This window comes from Tarenaya hassleriana, unplaced genomic scaffold (assembly GCF_000463585.1).
Source record: "Tarenaya hassleriana unplaced genomic scaffold, ASM46358v1 Cleome96, whole genome shotgun sequence".
Classification (NCBI taxonomy): domain Eukaryota; kingdom Viridiplantae; phylum Streptophyta; class Magnoliopsida; order Brassicales; family Cleomaceae; genus Tarenaya; species Tarenaya hassleriana.
The window spans coordinates 367,500-389,729 of NW_010972002.1; the positions used below are offsets into that span (position 1 = coordinate 367,500).

Genomic DNA, 22,230 nt, shown 5'->3' on the forward strand with positions numbered 1-22,230 from the left:
CCCAAATAAATATTTTAATTTTAAAATTTCCAAAAAATTAAATTATTTCTAATTTCTATATTAAATAAAAACTTTTTAAATCAATATAAAATTAAATTCTAAACTTCAAAAAGCGTCCTATATATAAACCACAATAAATTAAATACTAATTTTTTTAAAAGATTTTAAAGGGTTTAGAATTATTTAAAAGTTTACATTTAATATAAAGAAATAGATATTTTAAAGATACTATATTTATCTATTTTTACAACTCCATATATTAATATGCGATTTTTTCTACATGTATATATCTCTAATAATATAAGAGTATATATATGATAATACTATTGTAATACCTATAATATATATATATATGGGATGATTGATTCATGTTAGAGAAATAATAATAATAGACTTACTCGCGGCCGACAAAGTTCCAAGCATCCCAACCCTCGGGGACGACAACGTCGGTGAGGTTGGTCCGAAAGAAGACGACTCGAGAGTAACCTCGCCAAGGTCTGCCCAAGAAAGCCATGCCCGTTCCAAAGACCAGACTGTCCTTGAACACGAATCCGTTCCCGTCGTTAGGGTTCGTTCTTCCTTGCGCCGTTATGTATCCCGTCAGCCCTGGCTCTAACTCCCCTCCCAGCACTTGAACCACACAATCCTACATTCACCACCATATACATATATATAGGTTTGCATGTATGTGTGTGTGCAATCATTTATAAGTAGAAATCCACTAATGGGTTGGTTTTCAAATTAATGAAGGGTTAAAAAAAACTAAGGGTTTTGTGAAAAGACCTGGTAAATGGATTGACCATTGCCAAAGATGAAATCCACGGCTCCTTGGATGGTGCAACGGTGGAAATAATGTCGGCCTTCACTGTCCCATAGCGTGTCCTGAAGACCGTCGAAGCCAACTGCGTAAAACGCCGACTTGTCGCCGCCGATCATCGCTGCAACCGCCGGAACCCTAGGGTTCTTGTTCTTCCCTTTATGCGGTCTGTTATACGTGTTCTTGATTTTTAAGACAAACCCATAAAAGAAAACGGTTAGATTGAATCGAAAGCGGTGTAAAGATATGTTTTTTGTGTGTGTGGATAAACTGTTTCGATGGAGATTTCTTACGGCGAAGGTCATGCTTTTGACGACGGTGTTGTCGGCGAGAGAAGAGAAAGTGGGGCTCTGAGCGAGCGAGAAGTGATCGTCCCATTCAACTCTCGTCAATCTTTTTCCGGCGCCGATGAGAACTATGAAGGGTTTCTCATATGGGATCTTGATTTTCTCTCTTTACGTACACGCACCATGATTTTCCCGGAAAGCAAACAACACAGAGAAATTTCAGAACAGCAAACACAAACCCACGAACTCAAACACAGGTTCCAATTGTTTTGTCGCTTTACCTGTAGATTCCTGCTTTGACGTCGATGAAGAACCAATGATTATTGTTCAGAGGGACAGAATCGATGGCTTTTTGTATCGTCGTGAAATTCCCATGTCCGGATGGATCCACAATAACCCGGTAATGATACACACCGTACCTTCTCTTGTTCGTCGAGTACTTAGCTTCAGATTCAACGAAGCAAGAACAAAGAACAACGATGACAGCAGCAGCGGCGGCGAAGATGCGAAACGTTGTCGTTTTCGAGGCTGTCGCCATTGATGCTGTCATTGTACAGAAGCTCCTGGAAGCAGACAATGAGGAATGTAAAAAAGAAGAAGAAGAAGTATATGGACAAACAAGAATGGAGAAAAAGAAAGCAATTGGTGACTCAACAATACAAGATTTAAATGAAGAGATTTGTGATTAAGTGCTTAATCACTTTTGATTTGGTGTTTAATGGTGTGATTAAAGGCGAATCTCTGAAACTGGAAACTCTGGCTTTCTTTCCTGATTTCATGTTTTGGGAAAATCTTCATTTTTGGGCAGAGATCGGAAGCCAAAAGAGGAAGTTGCGATTTTCATAAGTTATATATATGTGTGTGTGTGTGTGATTTATATTCGATTTAATTTAGTTTGTGTATATTATTAATTATGGTAACTGTAACGTTGTGGGGGCTGAAAATTAGTGGACACGACTTTGGGTTAATCGAGAGCAAACCGGTAATTTACTTTTGTATAGTTTGTAAAATACAATAATTATATGAATCGTAGGAATCTTTGAATTACATGCATAACATATGTATCATATTAGTATATATAAAAGATCTGAATGAAATGTGGAAATAGGAAACAATAATATGTTGGGAGAAAAATAATATTGGATGATAAAAAAAATGTCAATACATTAAAAAATAATAATGCTAATCTCTACGAGTGAATCTGCCAAATCCAGGATCCACAAATGCTCTGTATCTCGCTTTCTATATTTGTTATATTTTTTTTCCTTTAATTTATTTAATTACACGAATATGATTTGGAATTTAAAACAATACTATATATTATGTATATGATTCCCATGATTTTGATTTTTAAAACAAGGAGTTAATTAAATTCTCAAAATTATACATTACTAAATTTTCAAAATGATCAAACCTATCTTTCCTTTTTAGTATATATATAGAGACAAAAATATTCTTCATTTGTACATACAAATCCTGAATATCAAAATGGAATCTTAACATAAAGGTAAAAAATCTTTTTACGATAATTCTTTTTGTGAAATTTAATATTTTTTAATGAATGGATGGTTTTTTAGAACTATATTGGAAAAATATAATATTTTTGGATACTTTTCCTTTTTTGTTCCATATTATGATTTTGCTTTTTCTAATTTATTAAACTTAAGTTTAAACATACATGACATGTTATGCCATGTAAATAATTCAAATTGCAAATTCAAGCAGAAAGTTTCTCATTGACCCAAGAAAGAAAAACAAGATTTTCCCATAAAAAACGGAGATTATTTTTAAAAAAAAAATCACATTTTGTATGTTTTTTCTTTGATCTCTAATTGATGATTTGTGTTCGTCAAGGATTTTCTATGCTTAATCTCGTCAAAGGAAATGGTGATTTACGGTGAAAAAATCATAATTCGTATTTTTTTTTCTTCGTTAATCCCTAATTGATTATTTTTGTTCACCAAGGATTTGCTATGTCTAATAAGAAACAAATATATATGTGCATATATCTATATATAAAAAATTATAATATGCTATTTTTTAAAGATAAATTATCAGAAGTATCATTAATTTTTTAAAACGACTTAATCTAGTAATATACGTTAATGGGCAAAAATATTCTTGAGTTTAAACCCTAAGACAACCTAGAAAAAGGTAAAATTATAATAATTTCTCTAGCAAATTATTAGTCATTATTTTTAAAAGAGTGGTACGTAATTTGGATATTTCTAAAAGAATTATCAAATTTTTGTCGAATATATATATCTATCTATGAATAAAAGGGGCCGATGTTTAGGCCCGTCTATTTTTTCCAATGGGCCAAAAGCCTAGACACTTTGCAAGGAGCAACAAAATGATATCCTCCAAAATTTTGAACCAATTAATATTCATATATTTTTAATATATGTTCGAAAAATTACATTTTGGCATAGAAAAAAAATCCTCACGTTGTAGAGAAAAGATTCACATATTTTGATATTTCGTAAGCCCATGAACTTTCTCGAAATTAAAAATGACAATTTTCAGAATTTTTACGAAAAAATGAAAATCACTTAATTCATTTTATGTATGATCATATTATAATATCTCAAAGTTTACATTTATAGAAATGAAAAAAATTTACATATCATATATTTTAATATCTGAATTTCGGGAGAATGGTAATATTGGCGTTTTATATATTTTAATAGATTATAAAATTTAAAAACAAAACCAAAGTAATGCTGTTTTCTCATTTTATAGAATCCAAATATTAATAATATATATATTTGTCTGGTCTTAAAATAAGACAGGAAAATGGAAATAAGAAACTAAAGTTAAATTATAAAGGACATGGGATCAAAGTTTCGAAACTTAGGGATAAGGTATATATTGGACAGAATATTACAAATTAAAATGATTACATGGCAGTGTTTGCATGAATGAAACTGAATATTTGCTGGATAGAGGTTGCTATTTCTTCTGCTGTGAACCTTGTCTCGCTTGTGATCTGCATCATTTCCGACCAAACATTTTACTTTTTTTTTTAACTCACATTACAAATGACCCAACAAAAACAAAAGAATGTTCGGTGTATAAATATATATATATATATATATATATATATATATGTGTGTATGTAGTATATGATCATATTGAATGGAAAGAGTTTTTAGAGTTTTTGAATTTCAAAAAGTGAAAAAATCGACAATCAAGTTTCTTTTAATTTGGTTTTCGTCAAAACCCGAAAATCTACTTTATGAAAAAATCAACTAAAAACCAAAAACCACATTTTTTTATAGATTTATACACTTATGAAATCTAAAAGCCAAAGATAAAAAATTAAAAACTAAATACCAAAACTAAAACCAAAAACCCAAAATAAAAACCAATATCATTCAAAATCTATATTAAAAAAATGTTCAAACTATATATATATATAGTATATGTGTATCATTTTGTGTGTATTCAGATACAGTGATTATATATGTTCCTCTAGGGTGACACCAAGATCAAGTTTTTTTTATAAATATACACGTGTATAGATCTCTTGCTGCATACATACATACATACATACATACATACATACATACATACATACATACATACATACATACATACATACATACATACATACATACATACATACATACACACATGATTAGAATACTTGCCTTGACGTTGAAGGAATAGAGGACGGTTTGTTCGATGGTGGTGATGTTGGTGTGAAGAATGCAGAGATGAAGATCCTCCAAAGCAGCAATGGTCTTGATCAGTTGGCCAGGCCTTCTTCTGGACAGTATCTTTATCATCGCATCAAACCCTAGCAGCTTCACCTCCACGTCAGCCAAACACGACTTGTTCTCCGCCGTCTCCTCCCTCAGCCCTCCGCCGCTTTCCAGCTCGCTCACGTTTCCGGCGAAGATCATCGCCGGCTGTTGCTGTGCCGCCGCCGCCGCCACCGTGGCCGGAGAAGAAGACGAGGTCATTTCACCTATTTGCCTCTGAGAGGCTTCTCCAAGGATTCTCCTTCGCTTCTGCGACTCCAGACATTGAAGGAGTTGCTCTAACTCCCTCACGAACTCTATCGCTCCTCCTATGATCGACGCTTGATCCCCCTACACATATATGCATGTGTTTATTGCTATATATATGCGCGAAAACAGACAGATACATACACATGCACGAGTATATATGTAATATATAATCAAAATTATATACCCTTTGGACGTAGGATCCGGGCATGAGGGACCGGAGGACACGAAGGTGTTCGTTCATCTGCTTCCTGCGGTTCCTCTCAACAGCGATGTGAGTCATTCTTTGGCTCTCCACTTCTTCGCTGGTCTTGATCGTCCTCGGCCTCTTCCTCTTGCTCTTCACCTCGTTGGCCGAAGCATTCTTGTTGTCTGTATCTTCTCCAAGGAACCGAAGTTGCACTGAGTTGTTGTTGTTGTTGTTGCTGTCTGAAACCCTAGCTTCTTGATCTTCCTTGTCATACCCATCCTCTCCTTGAGCCATGAGAGGCTGGCCTTGATGATGATGATGGTGATCCTCGGTTTTGTCGTTCAAAACCGGGAATTTGAGGAAATAAACCGGGTCCATCCCGGTTTGTTGATGATCATCTTGGATTCTCGAGTGGTTCAATGCCAGTTTGGGACCAAAATCCGCAAACTGCATCACCTCGGCGAAGCTTAGTTTATCGAAAGTGGGAGAAGAACCAACTCCGGGAGACAATTGGTGTTGCGTCTGTGGCTGCTGGTGTTGATGTGAATTATTGAGCATGTAATCTATCATGCCGACGTTGTTTTCGTCGTTACAACCCGAGGATTCACCTAAATAATTCGATGCCTGAAAGGAAAACCATAAATATGACATTCACATATAACAATCAAAGACGATGAAACATGAAGAGATATATATATATATATATATATATATATAGATATAGATAGATAGATACATTTTTATACACGTACATGAAAGAAAGTGCCAGTGAATGAGGTGAAATGGTTGACAACATACGATATATGGGAAAACCTACGTACCGGATAGTCTTTGTCCATCGCCTATATGCGCGTTTGTGGATGTAAATGGAGCGATAAATATGACTTTAATCGATTAAAAAAACCCTAAAAGGGTTAGTTTCTTTGAGAGATGACAAAACCCTAATCAGATTCTCCGATTGGCTTCTTCATCTGGCAGCAACGACCAAAAGTTTCATAGTTAGGGCTTTAATAATCTGCATGGGAAACATACAGAAATATCCATATAAATAAATACAAAAATCAAAATTTGTTTGGTTACCTACGAGAAAAAAGAATCAAACTCCTTGGATATTGAGGTTTATAATTATTATAACGCGGTTATGGCGAGAGATGCAGACAATAAAAGGTTGGAATACAAAGGAAGAGAAATTTGAAATTGGGATAGACATGATCAAGATAAGGTACCAGATGTCTGATATATATACAACATTTGGTGTATACATATGCTTATATATACAGAAACATGTAGAGAGAGAGAGAGAGAGAGAAAGACACGCACATATATGTGTATGTGTATGTAAATGCTACATGGGGAGGGTTTCAAATTTTACATTACATGCTTCGGAGATACACCGAGTAAATAATATTAAATGATTAAACAACATGTAACCCCACAATATAGAAGGAATCGATTCTATTAAAAGTACATGCAAATCGGTAAATATATTTTATTAAAAAAAATTGTTGGTATATCATATACTTAATTAGTGGATAATCTTTACTATCTCTAAACCAACTTTTGCACAGGACATGACATTAATTATTAAATTTAACAAATAATTTGCTCTTTCGTTTACTTTTGGAGTATGTCTTCTCTTTTTCTTCATTAAAGAAATCAATTATATACTAAGTATATTTACAAAAAAAAAACTATATACTGAGTATATACATGATCTTGAATTTATTTATTTTTTCATTTTTTTCTCTACTAAGGAGGAGCCACCAAGGAGTAACGTGAACCACATGTGTACCACCTCTCTCTCTCTCTCTCTCTCTCTCTCTCTCTCTCTCTCTCTCTCTCGTCGACAGTTTAATTAAATGGGTTTGAGTTCACAAGCCGAACCGCTCGTCTTCTGCTTTTTCGTGAACTTCATCAAATCTCTATACGCTTCCCTTCTCATCCTTTGATCTTTTGAAAAAAAACACACGCACGTCATCCATCCCTTATTGTTTTACGTGTCTCTGCGTATACATTTATTTATACAAGACCAGGGAGCAGATACAATTTTTTAACATTATTTATAAACTAAAATGGTTAAATTTCTAATTCACACAAAGGTGGGTTTTTGGAATAAATAAAAGTTCCATATGGTTCAAAACGATAATTTATAAGCCACCGTTATTTTTTAACAACAATGAATATATATAGATTGAAAAGAAGTCTAATTGTAGTCCAAATCCCATCGGGCAACCAACGTTAATTAAATTGACATAAATAATTCGTTAATTTGCATTTACGGAGTAAAAGTCCTTGGACTTATTTTCAAACTTACATGTTTTCACATAATTAATGCTAAAAATGTATATATACATTTTAAAAATAAAAAGAAGAAGAAACATTATAAAGTCGAGATTCGTTTTTGATCATGTCACGGTAATCTTACCATACGAGCTCCAAACATGCATGCATTTTATTTTCTTTGGAATTTTCAAATACAAACTCCTTTAATTTTATTGCATGTTCACGTGTTAACTACACCTTTTTTTTTTGGTAAAAGGAAATACATACATATTGTTTAGGTTAAATTAATACGAAAAGATACTTTGAGAAAAAGAATAAAAATAGACCTATCTTTTTTTATTCTCTTAAAAAAGATAACTATATATAAACATATTTTGAAAGTTTCGGCAGTAACCATTTTAAAATTTTCAGAAATCACATACCGTATTTTAATTATAGTAATTCAATGAAGGGTTGTAGTTTTTCAGGTTTCTAAAACTTTCTAAAATATCATAATATTCACTTTAATACGAATTAAAAAAATTTAATAAAAAAATCTGGTCTTGATGATAAATTCTGTATGACATGTACTTATTTATTTATTTGTTTGTATATTTATATATGTTCAATATGGAATATATGGGTTTAAAAAATTCTATTTCAGATGCAAGGATTTCAGAGACAGAGTAATATTAAAATTATTTAGAAAATAAATGGCTAAATCAGAAGGAAAGAAAAAAAAAATCCGATAGTATGATAGGTTCATTGCCACATGATGAAAAGATGTGTGGCCCTAGTGCGTGGTATCTACAATTTTTTTTTCTATTTCACTCACATTAGTGATAAAATTTTTAGAAACATTTATAATATATATATATATATCTGATCTGTTTTTTTCATTTTTTATGCCCACACATCTAAAGATATAGCCACTGGTTATATATATATATATATATATATATTAAAATTTCAGTTTCTAAATTTGTTAATGGATGGACATGTTTAATACAGTTTGAGGTTGAATAATACTGATTGATATGGAATATGAAAAAATTCCAAATAAATTACAAAATCAATCATATTGTAGATTTCTAAGAATATAATGTGTTTTTTAATATGATAATTTTGGGGGAAAAAATAGGTATTGATATATAAGAGAAAAATTCATCTCTACTATATCTCAACAGTATACTTTAATTTATTATTAATTTAATTTTTTTATATTTATAACAATTAATTATCATACTAAATTTTAATTGTAGATATATTATTATTAGGTGTATTTTAAAAACGTCAGAATTTTGCATCTACCATTGTGTTTGCAAATTTTGTATTAAGTATATTTCTATATATCTCCATCTTATATGTGTGTGGTTGTTTTTATTGGAAATACATACGAAAAACACACAAAAAAAAAACATTAGAATGTAATTATATATCATTCTACATAGTAAATATCCTCTCTCTTCCTATAGTTTTCTTCCCTATTTGAATTTTCACACAAATTTTTGTATCATTTATTTATTTTTTGTTATTGTCTTTATATCCATTCCAAATAAATTTCATTGCATGAAACTCTAATAATCACCAAAACCCCTGGTATAGGTTTCTTAATATATCATCTAAACTTTCACAACTTCAAGTGTGTTAGACCTAAGTTTTTCAATATCGTCCGCCATGCATTAATATCATTGAACTTTTTTGAAAACCAAAGTTTTCTTTTCAAGCATTTTATCATGAAATAAAAATAATTGCAATTGTTTACTTTCTCGCTATCATTGTTTTGATGCACGCAATTATTTGGAGAAACATTTAGAATCTTTTTTCTTACAAAGCTTTAAAAGTCTCACACTCTTTATAATTATGTTTTATACAAAATAGAAAAAAGTTAAATCTCGGAAATAAGATTTCTTTTGTACATGATTGTCCTCTTTTGTCCGCTTTTGCAAACTTTACATTAGAAATTTGGATGTAAATAAAAAATATTATAAAGTGAGACCAATGAGTTGTTCTTATCGTGAATAGAGAAATCAAATCCCTATTTATACTCGCAATATTTTTCTTCCCGATAAACTATGGTTCTATATATATATACACATATTCTAGGTGAGTCCAAAATTTCATGAGAATTCAAGAAGCATTTTGATGTTATTGATATCCAGGTATACTATATTTTAATATATGATATTCTTTTCAAATTGTTCGAATTGTAAATTTGAAAATACATATAATATTTTGGTATGTATATCTCGTCTGATTATATTATTATGAATTCAATATATCCTTTTAGTGTCGAGACTGATTTTTTGGAATATATCACATATGTTTAAGTGATTAAGAGAGTTTTGATGAGCACAATTTTAGAAGTGGTGTAACTCTGCATTCATCATGTTTGGATGAACACATTTCTATTGCGATTTACAATCTATATACATATTTTAATTTTTAAAATAGTTACATTTTTCCTAACAATATTTGGGTTCTTTTTGTAATTGCAAGATGAAATGTCATATTACATCTAAAATTATTGAATAATTAGATAATTTTGGCAAATAGTTATATATATATATATATATATATATATTTATATATGTGTGTAATGTTGTAAAAAAATGTTGTAAATACGTCTTTCTAGTACTGCCACGTTTTGATATGGTGTATCAATCAATCGAATCCAAAGCAAAATCGTTTTAGGTTTATAAAAAAAGGGCAATCTAATATTTAAAATAAATTATAGAAATTTCTGCCCAGTTTGCAAATGTTTTACATACGATTTTTAATGTGTAGATAGATTTTTTTATAAAAAATTAAATATAAATGCAATCATTATATCTGTAACATAATTTTTTTTGTTAGATTCAATAATTTTTAATAGATGTATCGTTAATTTCATAAATTGTTTTAGAATATGATGTTTTAGGAAATTCTAAAAGAATAAAAGGAATTGGCAAGACGACCATTCGATTTTCTTTTCGGAAATTGCATGAAATCACACATAGTAGAGACACTATATACATAAAATACATAGTTATCTAATCCGATTTTTAGAAAATTTTGTATTGCAAATGAGATAGTGGTGTATGTTATTGGAGAATAACATATAGCTATCACTATAGACACGAGGAGATCCATATATATACATATGCATATACATAACACACACACACATATATATATATATACATATACATGTTTGAATTATTCTAATATAAAACCATGATAAATAAATGAAGTAGATATTTCTAAACCAAAATGCCAAATTTTAACATTAGGGTTATTCTAATATATATATATATATTTCTAGGTGATGACATTAGGGTTATAACTTGTTACGTTTTAAGTATGTATTTTTTTTTTGGATGACGACATTATGAACTTTCTACATGCTTACAGTTGATTTGTTAATTTTTATGGTTCAATTTAATAATCCTTAATGGCAAACTTATCGCAGTGTAGGCCTTCAACAAGTTCGATGGAGGCCAAGGCCATGCATCTGTGAAATTGTGTATCATATTGTAAGCACAAAACATATAGATCCGAATTGCTAATTATCGAAAGTTTTATGCCTAGTTTATAATTTGTATAATCAATTGGGGCAAAAATAGAAAAGAGAGAAGAATTCGCGAAACGGCGTCGTTCTCGTCTTCACGGCGCCGTCCGCCATTTCGACCCAGAAACCTGTGTTCCTGTCCTCCATTGCTCGACATCACAGATCTCTCTCTCTCTCTCGTTCTGAAGATGCGAGCTTTCTACATATTCGTCGTGTCTCTTCTTCTTGCCCCGATATCTAGGGTTTGTTTCGTTGATCTAAACTTTGTTTTCGGTTATCCCCCCCCACCCGAAATTTCGTGCACGAATGTATGCCTTGTGGATCTGATGAATGTATTTGGTCAATTTGTCGGTTTTATGACAGGGTGAAGCCGGTGGTTCTGTTTTCTTCATCGATGGCCAGAAGAATCAATATATACGTGAGCGATCATCTGTTGATGTCCACGAGCACGAGGTAAAAAAATACGGGGTTTTCCGTCGAATTTAGTCGCAGAACGATATGGAAGCTCTCGGGATGGATATTTTCTTGCAATATCTGGTGTATGATTCCCACTTTTGTTTTTGAGAATTGGTTTCTCCCGTTCAAGTGCTGATTAGTTCAATTATGTAGTTTGGGACACGATTTTACATGGACAATAACAAAAAGATCGAATTTTGTAGGCTATGTGAATAATCGGGAACCCATCAAGCTAGCTAAGGTTTAGTGCTCGAGTTTTTGTTTTTCTAATATCGGATCCACCATTGAAAAACCAATGAACTTATTTGATCTCATGTTGTTGGTTGGTATAGAGTTATCCATAAGCTGTCTGAGAATGAGATATAGTCTAAGATTGGTTTCAGAGTTTTGTAAGGTTAATGCGATGTGGTCTTAGAGCATGGTGTAATGTGAATTTATGTTGCAAACCAACTTGGATGGGAAGCTTTTCGATCAGGTTGTTTGATAGTTATAAATCTTATGATATTTGCATGCATTGCTTCCCAGATCATGAGTTGATATCTTTTCACTTTTAACTCTTCACACACCAGTTTAACATTACATTTTCCCTTTGTGTGTGGCATTTCAGTTTATTCTGTGTATGTAAGATATATGTTTGACTTCAAAAATAGGTCAGTGAATTTTTTAACGGGACGAGAGGATGCCTTCTTTCCAGAATTTTCAACAGTTTTCATGTTTTAATTGGTATCTACTAATTGAGAAACCATTATTGGTTTCTCGGGTTATTGGCCATGTTCGGTGGTTTGTAATGGAGAGTACCGAGTACTCAGCTTTGCCCTTTTCTACCACTTTGTTTCTACTTCCTTTGCCTGTTGTTTCTACAATGCAATCACTTGTAGTTCTTTGTTTTACTTTTACCACATCTGCTCTTGCTTTGAAAATTGAAAATACCACAGACACCTCCCATGTCCTCTACCGTAGTATCCGCAGCTGTGACAGTCTTGCTCGGTTTTGCACCTCTGGCAACTCTGACAGCTGATGGCTCCTCCAAGGTTCTTTCAAGTGTTTTGAGAGAATTTTGTCTTAGCTTCCCTTTTCTCGTCATGCAAAAATCGCTGACTTTTATCATTTGGCCATGCACTCTATTACAGTTGAACAGTATTCTGAAACCTAATCCATTTGAGATTCCTCGCACTGTATTCATGCTAGAAGTTGCTGGAGCTGATGGTTAGTGCACGATGTCATATTAATTTATATGTTTTCTTTTATACTGCAACTAAAGTTTTCTTTTCTGCTATTTCCTTTTTCCTTCCAACCAGTAAATATTTTAGCAGCTTATTCTTTTTCATGCAGATGCGCTCGTCAGGGCATATTCTAGTCGGTCTTTGTTGGGCAATGCTTTTAAGAGCAATATTGTTTCTGATTCCTTCAAGGCTGACATCGAACTTCCAGGTGTCCAGATCTCTTGAACAGTAGAATTGTCATAAAAACATGATTTTATTCACTTCTCTCTCTGACTCAAGTTTTGCTCTCAATTTTTTGTTCACTGAATTATCCTTTCATTTTGAGAATTCTGCAGATGAAAGTGAAGTGGCTGTGGTGTCTTTGGATGAGCCCTTTTCTGGCATGACTGACAAAGACATCAGTGACCTTGTTAGTTAACAATCCTTATCAATCTAACTTCAGAAACTAAGATTCATCTTGCTCGCTATTGAGCAACTACTAATTACTTGGGGCGGTTCTGGAATCTATGTAGGTATCTTGGATAGGTGGATCATATGTTGCTGACTCCACGAGACCATTGGCTGGGGTTGTGAGTATCCCACTGAGTAATGGCGATTCTGTGGAGTTCCATCTGGCAAAGGTGATATCTTGATTCCATTCAATTGTATAACTTCAATTTTGTCGTAGCTTTGTGCCTTTGGTTCTAAAGATGGCTTATGGCATTTTCCTCCTTGGGCAGAATGGGGAAAGAAGATTTGCGATGAACCTTTTGGTTTTGTCCCAGAATATTCGACAGGCAATTAGCCTCCATGAGGATTTGTTAGCTGGTATTGAGACACCAGCTGAACTTATGGTTGGCCGTTTAAGCGGCATTAACGTAAGGATATTTATTTTTAATTTATTCTGCTTGTTTCCTTTGTGTTTTGCCTCTCTTATCCCTCACTTCTGAATTATAATGTGCAAGTCCAATGCTTGAAAAACGAAACGTCTTCTCCTTTAACTGCCATGTAATCGTGTTACCTTTGTTCTGCTAGTCGTGTGTTGATTATGTGTTCTTTTTGGCCATTTCTCTCATATCTGTTTATAAGGTACTTATCTAATCTAGGGTAGTAACGGAAAAGTTTGGAAGGTAAATTATGACGACATTCCGGGTCACTGGAAACTTTTGAGGTTGAATCAAGTCTGATACTTCCGTGTAGTGTATATTTCTCCTCTTTGGTCTCTAAAGGATTTCCAGAGCGGTGGCCATGTCTTGCAGAATTCATCTCTTGATGACTATTGTTTTAAAATATTTGTGTGATAAAGCATGGTTAAACGATCTTAGTTTGCAGGCTTTATTTCTATTGATTTGCATCGAGAAAGTCTGATCTTGCCCGGTTATCTTCAGTAGTTTTCTTTTTCTGATCTGGAGATGGGGTTCAAATAGTTCTTGCTATTTCGTTTATCTTCTTTATCGCTGTCAAAATCCTCTCGAGGAGGTGTTTTTATACCATATCTTCCTTTTGAAAACTATAGGATTTGAGAGAAGAGTCTGGAGAAGGTAAGGCAAAACAAGGGATGGAGATCTTACTCGCTACACTGTCAAGAATCTTCAACTTGTTGCAAAAATCCCATCAAGGTGAATTGGCTTTACCTTTTTTGTTGTTGTTGTAAAAATTTGTTCTTCAAAGGCGAGTCTTGGAATGCAAATAAATATTGATATTAGCAGTTTTCTCTTCCTTGAAGCTGAGATAGTATAGACTTTTGCCAGGTAAAATTGTTGGGTTGGTCGTGTTTGATGGGAGAACACATGAAGAATCGGAGAAGCTGCTAAATGTGGTGCATAGTTACCGTGAATCCCCACGATGGTTGGCTGAGGAAAATGGAGCTTCAAATTCGACAACCCGTCACGCAGAAATCCTTATCGTTAGAAGAACACTCGCTTGGTTGACTGGAATTATCCTTCTCGTCGCGACTCTCCTAGGGGTAAAGATCACACATATTCACACTTATGCTATACATCCATGCCTGTCTCCATCCGATTTTCTTCAATAACAGAACTGTAGATTTGGAAATTACGACGAACGACGGTTCATAAACTTGACCTCCTTCTTCTTCTTCTTCTTCTTCTTGCTGTTGCAGATATATTTCATGGTGAACATGCCTCTGACAAGAGACACCCTTCTGTATGCAAACGTAAAGCTCGACTAAAAACGACGAACGACCTTTGAAAACCTTGACGGATCTCTCTCGGGGCCGAGGTTTACGAGTGGACTCTCGGAGTACTGTCGATGAATGGTGCTTGTGTTTTTTTTGGTGTATGAAATGAAGGTTGTTCCTCATTTCAGTGGTAACAGAGAAGGATGAGTTTTGTCAACAAAACTTTGAGCTCTCTCTTGTATTTGTATTCTTTCTCCGTAACATAAAAAATTCGATCCGAAAATCGGATATTTTTGGATCCATACGATATGGATTATGTTCTTCATTTTTGCATGGAATTAGAATGCAAAAGAGACAGCTATTGTCTTTGTAATTGGTTTTTGGTTTGCATATCCAAATGGATAAAACATACCCTTTTTTTCATTAGGACAGGAAATCCAAAAACAAAACTCGTTTTCCATCTGATTTTGGTCGGAAAGTTTCATATTAAAATAATTATATGATCAATAAAATATCGCGGCAATTTTAGACCGTGGGTGCAATGGTTGTAACTCGTGGTCGTCGTACAAAATATGGATGTAATTACAAACGTGAAGCGGAAGGATTTGAACCGCAATAAAAAGAAATGGACTGACCAACCAGCCATACATGCATACATATATACACACATACATGTCCCATGCACGACGTTACGCCACGTGCCCCATTCGGTGGCCGTTCCCTTCGACGACAATCAATCACCTCTCTCTACCCCCACTAAAACCACCGCTTCTTCGACGTTTTGCTTCAACCAGCTACACCTCTCTCTCTCTCTCCGATTGAGCTTGTTGTGAGAGAAGAGGTGTGCAGCCCATGGACGCAGCTGCGCCGCGGCTCGTCTACTGTGGGGCCGAGCCTCTCCGTTCTACGCTCTCCACGAACCGGGGCGGTTCTGGAATCTATGTAGGCTACGCTCTCCACGAACCGGTCTTCCTCCGTCGCCGGAATTCCTCGCCGTAGACTCGCCGTGAGGGTTCTAGCCATCGCCACCGATCCGAAACCTAGCCGTACGGCACCGTCCAAGCCCAATGGGTCTTCTCTGTCGTCTTCTGGTCCAGTCGGAGTCAACGGTGGTTCTACTGTAATCCCTCCGAATCCGTTGATTTTTGCTCTGGGTTTGTTTCAATTTCATTCCTTTTTTTGTGGGGGAAGCGATTTCGTAGCTCTGAGTTTGGTTTTTGCGATGTCGCAGAGGATTAACGATGTATCAAAAGGGATTCAGAGAGTAAGGGCTCAAATGGAAGAAGATGAACAGTTGGGTGTATTGATGAGAGGACTTCGTGGCCAAAATCTGAAGGATTCGGTCTTTGCAGACGATAATATTCAGCTAAGACTTGTCGAGGTATAACCGAAGACTCCCCAAGCAACCTTTCTTCATTGTCTTGTTGTGTTCTTCTTGTGTCTTATGCGACATGTTCTGATCTGTCCACCCTCTGCTTCTATGGCGGATTCTGCAGACTGATGAAAGCAGTGAGTTTCTACCATTGGTGTATGATCCAGCGAGCATATCTGCGTATTGGGGTAAACGACCGCGAGCTGTAGCTACGCGTATTGTCCAATTGCTTTCAGTTGCGGGGGGGGGGGGGAAACAACAAAGTCAAAGAGGTAATATTCTGCTTTCGGGTACTTTTTTACTGGAGTAGACGCTGCAGTAGCAGAGATAGTTCAGGATTTAAGATTTGGGTGATCTTTGTATAGTCCTTAAGTTAAGAATAGAGGGAATGCATATCCTTGCTTTCGTTTTCTTCTTCCTCCCAAGCTTGTAAGTCTTAAAGGTGAAAACTTTCGAACTTTGTTGTGATCAAAATAGTTTCTTTTAGCTCCCTCTGCCATGTTTTCAAAGATGCTGTATTGTTCTTGAGCTGGGAAAAAAAATCTGGCAAGTGGTTACCTGCTAGTCTTTTCTGGTTGGATTGTTGAAAATTGTATTTGCTCATGGCGTTCTCATGCAAAACTTTGCTTCTGTGGGTGATGAATGTAGCAAAGCTGTTCAAACTCCTTTTTATTTTTTCTGTTTCTGTTTTAGAATGAGGTTGTGAGGGCAATTGAATTGAGGGAAATTGTAACCTCTTTGGGTCCGGCCTACATTAAACTCGGGCAAGCTTTGAGTATTCGACCAGATATACTGTCACCCTCTGCCATGACAGAGTTACAAAAGCTTTGTGATAAGGTACACTCTATCTACCTTTTGTTGTTTGTTTCATTCAGGGTCATAACACCATTTATATGGTTAAGATATGTGTGCCTTCTTCTTATTCAGTCTGATTTCTGTGAAGGTCCCTTCTTTCCCGGATGATGTAGCAATGGATCTTATCGAGGAGGAGCTTGGGCAGCCATGGCAGAACATCTATTCCGAGCTCTCTCCTTCCCCAATTGCTGCTGGTAAATACGAACTATCCCATTTGTATGGCCATCTTGTTATTTCAACTTGTTGTAGCTAGGATCTACTGTAAATGGACGTGATGCCATCTTCCTTATTATTGATTTGATGTTTCAGCATCTCTTGGGCAAGTTTACAAGGGCCGGTTGAAGGAAAATGGAGACCGAGTGTCTGTGAAAGTACAGAGGCCTTTCGTTCTCGAGACTGTGACTGTTGACTTATTCATCATAAGGAACTTAGGCCTATTTCTCCGGAAGTATGGACCATAACTTCTCATTTGAAAATTTTGTATGTGTGTCTATGTATGCCAGAAATGCCCAGCATACAGATCAGTCTTAAAATATAAAAATATCGAAACATAAAATGTGTTTCAGGTTGTTGTGCCTAAAACCTATGAGAAGTATACTTCGAGGAAAGTTCTTACGACACAATGGATTGATGGGGAAAAACTATCGCAAAGTACCGAGAGTGACGTCGGTGAACTTGTGAAAGTCGGCGTCATTTGTTACCTAAAGCAGGTATTTTTGCTCAACCGAACTCTTCCTGCATATTACTCTAGAGTTGCATGACGAATATGGCCCAGTTTACAATAAGCTTTTTCCTGCAGAAATCTATATGGTAAATACAATATGGCTGATAAAAGATTTGAGTAATCTAGTTACTATAATGAATTTGATTTTGGTCATTTCTGTTTCCTCTTTTCATCTTCATATCGGATTAGCAAATTGCCACGATGATCTTCAGGCTATAATCCTTGTAAACGTTTCGTGTTTCAGTTGCTTGATACTGGATTTTTCCATGCTGACCCTCATCCCGGAAATCTGATCCGGACTCCTGATGGAAAGCTTGCCATTCTTGACTTTGGTAACGATTCTAACTTCGAGTATTAACGTTTTTTCTCCATAAAGAAGAGCTTGGATACGTTCTTTGCTTTTCGTTCCATAACTGACGGTGATCTATCGATGACAGGTCTCGTCACCAAATTGACCGACGATCAGAAGTATGGAATGATCGAAGCTATTGCTCACCTGATTCATCAAGATTACGATGCCATAGTGAAGGATTTCGTTAAGCTTGGATTCATCCCTGAAGGGGTCAATCTAGCTCCGATATTACCTGTCTTGGCCAAGGTTTTCGACCAGGCGCTCGAAGGCGGTGGAGCGAAAAATATCAACTTTCAGGAATTGGCGGCAGATTTAGCTCAGATAACTTTCGACTATCCTTTCAGAATTCCGCCTTATTTCGCTCTTATAATCAGAGCAATCGGCGTTTTTTAAGGGATAGCTCTTGTCGGGAATTCTGAATTCGCAATCGTGGATGAGGCCTATCCTTATATCGCACAGGTAATATCTACAAAAACAACTTCTTTCATATTCGAGGAAGTGAACCATTGATCTAGCGGATTGTCTGTGTTGATTCAGCGGCTACTCACAGATGAATCACCTCGGCTGAGGGAGGCTTTACGCTACATGATCTACGGGAAATCAGGTGTTTTCGATGCTGAAAGATTCATTGACGTGATGCAAGCCTTCGAGAGTTTCATAATGGCTGCTAAAAGCGGAGGAGGGGAAGATCTGAATGGAGACATGGCCGAGCTTGCTGTTCTGCAAAGTCAGACATCCAGTGTAGTTCCTGTGTTTTCGGGCAGTGCATCTCAACCAGTTCAGACAAGAGCCGCCTTGTCTTTTCTGCTATCTGATAAAGGGAACTTCTTCCGCGAGTTTCTATTAGACGAGGTACTACTGATCGAACCTAACTACCTTTAGAATCAAGGAACTGATACTGACAACAAATGCAGAGCCAATGAGAGATTGAACAAGAGAGTCACATTGATAGTAATCTATACACGCACCAAGATTGACGCTTTACCTATATAAGCAACTTGCCTGTGCATACATGTTCTTGAACTTGCATGTAGGGGCAAATACCCGAAAATTGGGTATCCGCAAGTATCTGGCATTTAACGTGTAAGATAGTTTTTTATTATCCGTCCAATTAAAAACCGGTGATAGGTACCATGGATATCCGATTTTCGAGTACTCGACTTTTCACGGGTACGGGGCGAGTTTCTTTATTACCTGTCCAACGGGTACGGTTACGATTAACTGAAAGCTGGTGACAGATATCCACGGATATCTGTGTACATTTGTCAAGGAATTATACATCCCTGTTAATTTTCAGTATAACCTGTTACCTTCTGGGTAACGGATTAATACACTTCTCTATAACTTGTATTATGCATTTTTTTGTTATAAATAGATAATTTTCGGGGTTGGGTATTTGTAATATCCGAAAATGTTTTCAGATACATGTAGTTCGGATACCTGATTACTCGGACGAGTATGGGTATCAAGGATCCTGGTACACTGAATTTTTCGAGGCCACGACAGAACGTGTTCAGAACAATGCCCTGCTATGATTTTATGTTGTGATAATGCATCTTTGGTTCTGATTATTTGTTCCGATTACCCGAAACAGATAGTCAAAGGTATTGATGCAGTCACGAGGGAACAACTGGTGCAAGTTATGGCGTCCTCGGCGTAAGAAACCCGACACCCGTTTTCAGCATGGTACCGATGCTCGGACCCTTTAAGCCTGCAGCGTTTCTGCCATCTGTGACGGAAGAAGACAGAGCCATTCTGAACAACGTCCAGAAAGTAGTCGAGTTCCTTACCGCGAGAAACTCCGTATCGAACAATCCCGATCAGGTCAGGCCCACGAGACACGCCTTCTCGCCCTGTCTTTTTTATGTATTCGTTACCGAGATTATCTCTGTACTGATTCCGACATTGCCTATGAAAAAAACAGGTAGTAGATGTTTCTCAGGTTGTTAGGGAACTGCTTCCTGCATTGCCTGGAATCTCGACCAAAGTGTTGCCCGATGTCCTGACCCGGCTAACCTCACGTGTGTTGGCTAGAATCGTTAGGGATGCGTTTTTGTGAAATTTGTTTATATATCACTTTGTATACATACAACCAGATAAAATAGCGTATAATATATAGCTAGCTTAACCCCTTACATTGTAATAATAACGAAGATGGTCTGAATGCATTTGATTCGAAACTGGATCCTGTCCAGTGTTCAGAGTCCTTCATCCCACTAAACAAATTCATATTTTAACCAGATTGTAGAATCACAAAATCATGAAACAAGAACGGGAACGTGGCCTGGTAATACAACACTGACATCATGAAATAGTTCTTACCTGTTTTCCCTCGTGACTTTCTCAGCAACAAAGAGATTGTTCATGCACGAGATTCTTTTCTTTTCATTGTTCTGTTAATTATGTCCCAACACTCTTCTTCGTCTGTAATTAGTAAAAGAGCAGAAGGAGGGATTCTTGTTGTGATCAGACAACATGAGTGAGAAATGTGACAGCGTGAAAGAAAAGGAAAAAGAGGTGCTTGTAAAGAGTCAGATTCCAGTTTTGGTTACATAAACTGAAATTAGGCAAGAAATCGAACGAGGGTTGCAGAGATGCTGAAGAAGAAGAAGATGCATGCCCTACACAGAAATTCCACGTTTCACTTCAACATCTTCACTTCACTCATCGGTCACACATCCCTCTGAAGCTGATTTCACGTTCTTAATGTACTGTTTAAGTATCATCATCATCAACAACAACAAACGAGTTAGTTCTTGAGTAGAATCATCAGATTACAGACGAAAACATAAGCTTAGCCGTGTTTTTTTAGCTGAGAGCTGTTTTGGTACCTTGTATAGGACTCCACGGTTAACCTTATACTGGGGAGGTGTCCACTTCTTTCTACGATCGTTCATTTCCTCCTTCGAGACCTGTGTGTCTATTCTCCTCTTTCCTATGTCAATGGTGATGATGTCTCCATTCTGTATCAGACCGATCGGACCACCCTCCTGTAGATATATATGCACAGAAAAAAAAAACAAATAAGCTTCTAGTCTTCTTTCCAAATCCAAAATCATGGGCTTAAAAAGCCGGTGATATTTGGAAAATAGATCCTCGAGATATGCTATTTAGCCATTGGTATTAATGCGCTTCATAGTGACAAAGTTCTATTCTTAAACCATTACTGCACCTATTCTCCATGGCCGAGTTGCCTTGCTCAGTTAAAATATGATGACTAACCCAGTTGCATGTATCATACGCAGATGAGGTATGTTATGCATGTGGCAAAAGAGGGAAATCAATCTTTTCAAAGACATATAATACGGGCAAATGTGGAAGAGAGAGAGAGACCTGTGCTTCAGGGCAAATGTGGCCAACGACAAAGCCGTGTGATCCTCCTGAGAACCTACCGTCAGTCAGAAGAGCAACCTCCTACAGAAGTATCAATTCAAATGCGGAATAAGCCGAGCAAACAATTGATTGCTACTACAATGAGCCTGCATTGTCACTACCCACTTGTTCGAAAGAAAAATGATTCAAAGAAGTTGATTTTACTTGGAATGCAAGAAATGATCGGGCAAAGTAACAGACTCATGAACTTGGTCTTAGTATCATACCTTCCCGAGACCGGCACCCATTATTGCACTTGTTGGTGTCAACATCTCAGGCATGCCTGGACCTCCTTTAGGTCCCTCTCCCCTTATTACAACCACTTTACCCTGAAAGAAGACATAAACTGAGCATATCTAAAAAGAAATGACTCTCCAGATGACGATAATGTCAAAATAACACGAGTGAGTACCTTAAAGCTCATAGGGTCTTCAGTAATAGCAGCAATCATAGATTCCTCTCCTTCGAAGACAAGTGCCGGACCTAAAACAACAGTTTGATGTTTTCGATGTAAAACAAAACTGGTTCCATCCTTCAGTTAAGACAAACCCGGTTGACAAGATTCGACCCTTTCACAAACATGTAATGGAGACAGAAATGTGCACATAATTACCAGAGAAATACAGTCCCTCTTTCCC

At 36.0% G+C, this 22,230-nt stretch overlaps 4 protein-coding genes and 1 pseudogene across 6 annotated transcripts in view; 2 read left to right on the plus strand and 3 right to left on the minus strand.

Moving 5' to 3' along the window:
• Positions 1 to 1,737, minus strand: part of LOC104804812 (probable pectinesterase 29) — a 2,288-nt gene extending 551 nt beyond the window's left edge. The window contains exons 1-4 of the mRNA XM_010529177.2: positions 1,386 to 1,737; positions 1,111 to 1,270; positions 784 to 999; positions 399 to 646 (exon numbers count right to left, since the gene is read on the minus strand). Of these exons, the coding sequence (XP_010527479.1) occupies positions 399 to 646; positions 784 to 999; positions 1,111 to 1,270; positions 1,386 to 1,654 (893 nt within the window). The 5' untranslated portion in view covers positions 1,655 to 1,737. The remainder of the gene's footprint in view (positions 1 to 398; positions 647 to 783; positions 1,000 to 1,110; positions 1,271 to 1,385) is intronic.
• Positions 1,738 to 3,944: 2,207 nt separating this feature from the next.
• LOC104804813 (transcription factor FAMA-like) lies at positions 3,945 to 6,547 on the minus strand. 2 transcript variants are annotated; one of them, XM_010529179.1, is made up of 5 exons: positions 6,392 to 6,547; positions 6,129 to 6,278; positions 5,305 to 5,931; positions 4,758 to 5,201; positions 3,945 to 4,093 (listed from the first exon to the last, which is right to left on the minus strand). In XM_010529179.1, the coding sequence occupies exons 2-5, from the start codon at positions 6,144 to 6,146 to the stop codon at positions 4,004 to 4,006; spliced, it is 1,179 nt and encodes a 392-aa protein (XP_010527481.1). In that variant the 5' UTR covers positions 6,147 to 6,278; positions 6,392 to 6,547; the 3' UTR covers positions 3,945 to 4,003. The 2 variants fall into 2 exon arrangements, with proteins under 2 accessions (XP_010527481.1, XP_010527480.1); XM_010529178.1 differs by having other exon boundaries at positions 6,388 to 6,547.
• A 3,121-nt stretch (positions 6,548 to 9,668) lies between these two features.
• Positions 9,669 to 15,290, plus strand: LOC104804814. Of its 2 annotated transcripts, XM_010529181.2 has the most exons (13): positions 9,669 to 9,731; positions 11,021 to 11,084; positions 11,175 to 11,361; positions 11,483 to 11,572; positions 12,511 to 12,606; positions 12,706 to 12,781; positions 12,908 to 13,006; positions 13,134 to 13,207; positions 13,311 to 13,418; positions 13,518 to 13,655; positions 14,294 to 14,396; positions 14,529 to 14,743; positions 14,900 to 15,290. In XM_010529181.2, the coding sequence occupies exons 3-13, from the start codon at positions 11,308 to 11,310 to the stop codon at positions 14,966 to 14,968; spliced, it is 1,122 nt and encodes a 373-aa protein (XP_010527483.1). In that variant the 5' UTR covers positions 9,669 to 9,731; positions 11,021 to 11,084; positions 11,175 to 11,307; the 3' UTR covers positions 14,969 to 15,290. The 2 variants fall into 2 exon arrangements, with proteins under 2 accessions (XP_010527483.1, XP_010527482.1); XM_010529180.2 differs by having other exon boundaries at positions 11,021 to 11,361.
• A 352-nt stretch (positions 15,291 to 15,642) lies between these two features.
• On the plus strand, positions 15,643 to 20,421 carry LOC104804816 (annotated as a pseudogene).
• Positions 20,422 to 20,647: 226 nt separating this feature from the next.
• The window catches only part of LOC104804817 (dihydroxy-acid dehydratase, chloroplastic-like), a 4,731-nt gene continuing 3,148 nt past the window's right edge, over positions 20,648 to 22,230 (minus strand). The window contains exons 10-15 of the mRNA XM_010529182.1: positions 22,206 to 22,230; positions 22,005 to 22,075; positions 21,820 to 21,921; positions 21,554 to 21,634; positions 21,052 to 21,210; positions 20,648 to 20,931 (exon numbers count right to left, since the gene is read on the minus strand). Coding sequence (XP_010527484.1) covers positions 20,881 to 20,931; positions 21,052 to 21,210; positions 21,554 to 21,634; positions 21,820 to 21,921; positions 22,005 to 22,075; positions 22,206 to 22,230 — 489 coding nt within the window. The 3' untranslated portion in view covers positions 20,648 to 20,880. The remainder of the gene's footprint in view (positions 20,932 to 21,051; positions 21,211 to 21,553; positions 21,635 to 21,819; positions 21,922 to 22,004; positions 22,076 to 22,205) is intronic.

Coding starts and splice junctions, on each gene's coding strand:
- LOC104804813 (XM_010529179.1), bottom strand. Junction 5,202..5,304: donor CCGGATCCTACGTCCAAAGG/GTATATAATTTT, acceptor ATATATGTGTAG/GGGGATCAAGCGTCGATCAT. Junction 4,094..4,757: donor TCTATTCCTTCAACGTCAAG/GCAAGTATTCTA, acceptor GAAATGATGCAG/ATCACAAGCGAGACAAGGTT.
- LOC104804814 (XM_010529180.2), top strand. CDS start 11,308: ATGCGAGCTTTCTACATATTCGTCGTGTCTCTTCTTCTTGCCCCGATA. Junction 13,007..13,133: donor GGCTGACATCGAACTTCCAG/GTGTCCAGATCT, acceptor AGAATTCTGCAG/ATGAAAGTGAAGTGGCTGTG. Junction 14,744..14,899: donor TCGTCGCGACTCTCCTAGGG/GTAAAGATCACA, acceptor TTGCTGTTGCAG/ATATATTTCATGGTGAACAT.